The sequence below is a fragment of the Camelina sativa genome, chromosome 11, assembly GCF_030686135.1.
Source record: "Camelina sativa cultivar CO46 ecotype springtype chromosome 11, ASM3068613v1".
NCBI lineage: Eukaryota > Viridiplantae > Streptophyta > Magnoliopsida > Brassicales > Brassicaceae > Camelina > Camelina sativa.
In genome coordinates, this window is record NC_141890.1 from 10763396 (window position 1) to 10769141 (window position 5746).

Here is a 5746-nt window from a genome sequence, read left to right on the forward strand (position 1 = left end):
AAATATATATATATATATATATTTGATTTATATTTGGCTCCAAAAATAATCGGTATATACAAAATTATGCGGGAATTAATCGGATTAGACGGTATAATCGGATAATCGATGCTAGGCAGGGATTAGTCATTAATCGAGGCGGAGAGGGTGGGCCTAGCAATTTTACGGGGCGTAATCGGTGCTAGGCGGGGATTTTTGATGTTTGAGAATATAGCTGTGCTTCATATGTTAAAAGTTTAAGATTTACAGCACCTTGATGAGACAAAGCTAGCTAATACTTATAAGCATAAAGTTACAGAAGTAAGACCTTCCATGATTTTTGATGAAGTTGTAGCTATTACTAAGATTGAATGTGTATAAACTTAACTAATGCATCTTACTCTCAGAGATGCTATGATGTTGGATATTTTGGGATCCTTGTATCTAGATGTTGAAACTGAATGTAAGTCTTGCCATTGATTGTTATCAAGGATCAGCGACCAATGGTGGTTTTATAAGTGAAGGGTTTCTAAGATGGATAAATGGAGGAGGGACATGTCACAGCTCGGCTGTAATTGATTCCTCGGCTTTGGTTGAGGTTGGTGCTATAGTTCATGAAAAAGCGGTCTTAGGTGCAGAGGTTTATGTAGGATCTCATCTGGTGTGGTTGGACCATCAGTTATAATCGGCCCTTCCACAAGAATCGGGTAACATTTCTTGTATATGTTTCGAATAGACTGTTGTTGTGTTCAGCACCTTTGAAAGATTCTGTTAGCTGAGTTTCTTTTGTTCTATCCAGATATAATGTTTCAATTAGCAACTGTAGTACTGGTGATTCATGTGTGATCCACAATGGAGTCTGCATAGGTCAAGATGGTATGAACCAAACTCACATAGGTTATCCGAGATCATAGGACTGAAGAGGTTTTGGTTTGAGATTAGGTCTTTTAATTGCTCGTTTATCTTTCTTTCAGATCTTTGCTGGAGTTCCTACTTGCTGTGATGGCAAGACAGGTGGATGGTGGATGAATCCAAGTAGCTATTTCAGGTTTGAAGACTATCTGTTTTTCGATCTCTTGGTTATTTCAGAACAGAATCAACTTCTATCTCCACATAACAATAAAACCATAAGAAGTGATCAATGTATTAAAAGTTATGCTAATGTCACAAATGGATTAGAACTTCAGATTTTACCTTTTAGTTCTCTGTTGTTGTTTGCAGTAAACGGTAAAAAAGGGTCTAAAGCTCTCTTCTTTGGGGTGATACCCATTGTGACAATTGTCTTAGTTCTTATCTTTCTCTCAATCTTCTTCATGAGGAGAAAGAGGAACAAGAAGAAACCCCTGAAGGAAAAAGCTGAAAGTAAGTCTTGAAGCTGATTTAGTGACAATAAATGATTCAATGATGCTAAAACCATGTTTTCGTCTCCTTTCTTATAACAAGCTTGCAAAATTCGAGCTGCAGATGAACTTGAGAGTGCAGACTCATTACATTATGACTTCGAGACCATAAGAGTAGCAACAGATGAGTCTCTTTAGCGAATAAGATCGGTGAAGATGGTTTTGGGGTTGTCTACAAGGTAATCTTATCTTAATATACTCTGCATTGCTCTAAATTCTTATCTCCAAATTTACTTTACTGATTCTGTACTCAAAATCCATCAGGGTCATCTTGGAGATGGGCAAGAGATAGCCGTGAAAAGGTTATCGATACATTGAGGACAAGGCAATGCAGAGTTTAAAACAGAAGTACTCTTAATGACTAAGCTGCAACACAAGAACCTTGTTAAACTCTTTGGTTTCTCCATCAAAAAATCTGAAAGACTACTTGTCTATGAGTTTAAGTCTTGATCGGTTCTTGTTCTGTAAATATAGTCTCTCATTCGATCTTTTCTCCTTCTGTAAATTAGCGTTTCTCTGTTTCAGCTTTCTTTCCCCTATGCTAATGAATGTAGATCCTATCAAGCAGAAGCAACTAGACTGGGAGAAACGTTACAGTATCATCATAGGAATCTCCCGGGGATTGCTTTACCTACACGAGTTTCCGATAATCCACCGTGATCTCAAATCCTCCAATGTGCTTTTAGATTATATCTTCGTGTTCCTCAATCTCTCTCATCTTTCTTGTCTCTGTAGTGGATATATGGCTCCAGAGTATGCAATGCATGGAAGATTCTCAGTGAAAACAGATGTGTACACCTTTGGAGTTCTTGTTCTTGAGATCATTACAGGTAAAAGGAAAAGTGGATTAGGGCTTGGTGAAGGCACAGATCTCCCAAATTTTGTAAGTAACAACAACAGAGAAAGACAAAACTCATAGATTAACAAATTCCAAAGAGTAATGCTTTTACCTCTTTTTCTTCTTTTTTGTTGCAGGCTTGGCAAAATTGGATTCAAGGAACATAAATGGATCTAATAGACTCTGCTCTTCTGAAATCTTACTCTAAACACACAATTAATGCAATGCCTAGAGATTGCTGTGTCATGCGTTCAAGAGAATCCTAGGAAAAGACCAACAATGGATTCAGTTGTTTCAATGCTTAGCTCTGCTTCTGAGTCTCTCCAGCTCCCAAAAGCCATCACAGCCTGGTTTCTTCAGAAGATCGCCGTCGTTTTCGATTTCTGTAAACGATGTTTCTCTCACAGATATGTCTGCTCGTTAAGTGTGTTAGCAGTCACATAATGTTTCTGATCCAATTCAGTATCAAATCCCTAAATTGACATTTGTTTATATATAAATATCCTGCTAAAGTTTTCAACTTTTTTCGGTTGGGGAAAAATAAAGTTTCAATCTTTTAAATACACGGACCTTGTTCCTTGGATTCTTCTTCTTCTTCTTCTTCTTCTTCTTCTTCGTTGCTGTGACTATGGCAGCTACTCTTCGGAGATTATACTCTAAATCTATACGTATTTCTCTTCAAGGGATCTTTTTGAACAAACCCTTTACCCGGAAACAGCTTCTTCTTCCTTCGAGTTCTCAAAGTTTATCTTTTTCCTCAGATCATCGGTTTGTCTCTGCGTCTACTGAGGTTTCTTCAAATGCAGGTGAGTTTACTTTCGGATTTCTAGCTTATATTCGAGTTATAGTGCCACTCAGTTCGATAAATTTATTGGGGACACCAGTTGTTTGTGGAAATGCGTCTGAGAACATGCGTTTTTATTTGTATTAGTTGGAAGTCTTCTCTGCTCGCTCTATGGACTATAGAAATAACTCAGAAGAAGCCGTGTACTGCACTTGATGTATGAGAATATAGTGCTGCTTCATATGTTAAAAAGTTTTAAGATTTACAGAACCATGATGAGACAAAGCTAGCTAAAACTTATATGCATAAAGATACAGAAGTAAGACCTTCCATGATCTTTGATGAAGTTTGTAGCTTTTACGAAGATTTGATTGTGTACAAAATGATGCATCTTACTCTCAGAGATGCTATAATGTTGGATATTTTGGGATCCTTGTATCTAAATGTTGAAACTGAATGTAAGTTTTGCGATCCATTGTTATCAAGGATCAGCGACCAATGGTGGTATCATAAGTGAAGGGTTCCTAAGATGGAGAAATGGAGGAGGGACATGTCACAGCTCGGCTGTAATTGATTCCTCGGCTTTGGTTGAGGTTGGTGCTGTAGTTCATGAAAAAGCGGTCTTAGGTGCAGAGGTTCATGTAGGATCTGGTACTGTGGTTGGACCATCCGTTGAAATCGGCCCTTCCACAAGAATCGGGTAACATTTCTTGTATATGTTTCGATAGACCGTTGTTGTATTCAGCATCTTTGAAAGATTCTGTTTGCTGAGTTTCTTTTGTTCTATCCAGATATAATGTTTCAATTAGCAACTGTAGTATTGGTGATTCATGTGTGATCCACAATGGAGTCTGCATAGGTCAAGATGGTATGAACCATACACACATAGTGTATCCGAGATTATAGGATTGAAGAAGTTTTGGTTTGAGAGTAGCTCTTTTAATTGCTCGTTTACTTTTCTTTCAGGATTTGGTTTTTATGTTGATGAACATGGAAACATGGTGAAAAAGCCTCAAGTAATAATCCCTAATTGTATTTCTCTAATCTGAATCAATAAACAATTAGGGGTTTATTCCTCATCTTTTCTTTCTTTCTTTGTTGTCTTTAGACTTTAAACGTGAAGATAGGGAATCGTGTTGATATAGGAGCAAATACTTGCATTGATCGAGGCAGGTAAGAGTCTAAGAGATCTGCATCTATTGACTAACTTCCATCAGTGCACTATGCGCGGTTTCATTAGCTCTGTATAACAACAAATTATGCAGCTGGAGAGATACAGTAATTGAAGATGACACTAAGATAGACAACTTAGTGCAGGTTTGGTCTCTTTTTTGTTTTTTGGCCTTTATAAATTGATTAAACAGTATCCATCATATGCTTAGTTTCTTTCTTGTTTTTTTTGGGGCAGATTGGTCATAATGTGATCATAGGAAAATGTTGCTTGCTTTGTGGTCAAGTAGGCATCGCTGGTTCAGTAACGTACAAATCTGAACCCTTTTTGTTTCCATTGAAAGAAACAATTATTTGAAGTTTTTCAAGACTCAAAAAGTCAAAAAACAAATCTGCAGAATTGGTGACTATGTGGCTTTAGGGGGACGAGCTGCTGTTCGAGACCATGTCTCCATTGTATCCAAGGTATAATAGGCTTCAACCGGTTTCAAAAAAAGCGGTTTTCGTGATGCGTTTTGGTTCACAAAAACTTCTTTTTTTGTGTGTGTGTTTAGGTTCGACTCGCTGCTAATAGTTGTGCTACCAAAAACATCAGTGAGCCTGGGGATTTTGGAGGCTTTCCTGCTGTAAGTTAAATCTGCTTTATCTTTTTCAAGATCTTCAATTTTGTTTCGACATTTCATCAAGAATCAGTAACAATAACCGGAATTTACCGATATTCGACTAAAACAGAGTTGAAAAAATGGTTTCCAAGAAATTAATATCAGAAATTTTGTTTTGACTTCAGGTTCCAATTCACGAATGGAGAAAGCAGATTGTTCGAGCTCAGATTTCGAACAAGAGAAGAACCTAAATTTATGTACTACTCAAATGTATTTGCATAATGTCATTTGTTAAAGTAGACTCGTGTTAAAGTAAGAACACAATCAAACCAGTAACTTAGATGTTCTGCTCAACTAATAAACAATTTTTTTTACCTTTGACCGGACTAAATCACTAAACAACGATTTAGAACTCAAACTAAAAAGCAATAATATCTATATTATAAAATGTACATAAAGTATTTGAGTTTCCTTTCTCGTGCCACATTAAGAGAACTTTGTAACGAAAATCCAAAAAAAAAAAAAAAATACCCGAGATTTGAGGACACAATCCAACGGTCTCTATTCTGAAATGATTTTGCCATATTAACAAAAACAAAGAAGGAAAAGAAAAAGGACAGTGAAAAGAGAAGACAGAGATTAAGTTTTGTTTAAAATGTCTTGCATGATGATGGACTTGTTTTGTATTTTACGTCAAGACCAAGTAACTGGTTTAAAACTTCAAAGTTTAATAGTACAACAAAGTGTGAATTATTATAAGGCTACACAATATAATTTGTCTCTCTCTATATGTATATTATATGAAGTTGGATATTTATTTTATTTGGTGGTATTATTAGCATGGGACTATGCGTGGGTTGCATTATTCAGAAATTTCAAATGTATTTTTGTGAGACAGCTTCTCTGGCTACAATTCATTGGTATGAGTCACCTCTCTTAAGCAATCAAAATGGTTTTTTCTTATATGTTCTCT

At 36.4% G+C, this 5746-nt stretch overlaps 1 protein-coding gene, 1 long non-coding RNA gene and 1 pseudogene across 4 annotated transcripts; all 3 read left to right on the forward strand.

Moving 5' to 3' along the window:
* Positions 1-548: 548 nt before the first annotated feature.
* LOC147933833 (uncharacterized) lies at positions 549-1334 on the forward strand. Its single transcript, XR_015573144.1, has 4 exons — positions 549-686; positions 779-855; positions 954-1027; positions 1201-1334. It is a non-coding gene; the product is annotated as an uncharacterized LOC147933833 (long non-coding RNA).
* Positions 1335-1812: 478 nt separating this feature from the next.
* Positions 1813-2798, forward strand: LOC104727874 (cysteine-rich receptor-like protein kinase 27; annotated as a pseudogene). The gene is made up of 2 exons (XR_015573143.1): positions 1813-2262; positions 2355-2798. The product of XR_015573143.1 is annotated as a cysteine-rich receptor-like protein kinase 27 (transcript).
* On the forward strand, positions 2358-5149 carry LOC104722938 (putative UDP-3-O-acylglucosamine N-acyltransferase 2, mitochondrial). 2 transcript variants are annotated; one of them, XM_010441199.3, is made up of 10 exons: positions 2358-3023; positions 3488-3701; positions 3793-3869; positions 3968-4017; positions 4110-4174; positions 4267-4318; positions 4410-4480; positions 4570-4636; positions 4726-4797; positions 4959-5149. In XM_010441199.3, exons 1-10 carry the CDS (start codon positions 2846-2848, stop codon positions 5022-5024), a joined length of 912 nt encoding a protein of 303 aa, XP_010439501.1. In that variant the 5' UTR covers positions 2358-2845; the 3' UTR covers positions 5025-5149. The 2 variants fall into 2 exon arrangements, with proteins under 2 accessions (XP_010439501.1, XP_019087244.1); XM_019231699.2 differs by having other exon boundaries at positions 2424-3023; positions 3149-3701.
* The last annotated feature ends 597 nt before the right edge of the window (positions 5150-5746 follow it).

Bases quoted from the DNA above. Each gene is read 5' to 3' on its own strand.
- LOC104722938 (XM_010441199.3), top strand. From the start codon at position 2,846: ATGGCAGCTACTCTTCGGAGATTATACTCTAAATCTATACGTATTTCT. The intron at 4,018-4,109 runs GTAATAATCCCT...TGTTGTCTTTAG, and splicing joins ACATGGTGAAAAAGCCTCAA to ACTTTAAACGTGAAGATAGG. The intron at 4,798-4,958 runs GTAAGTTAAATC...TTTTGACTTCAG, and splicing joins ATTTTGGAGGCTTTCCTGCT to GTTCCAATTCACGAATGGAG.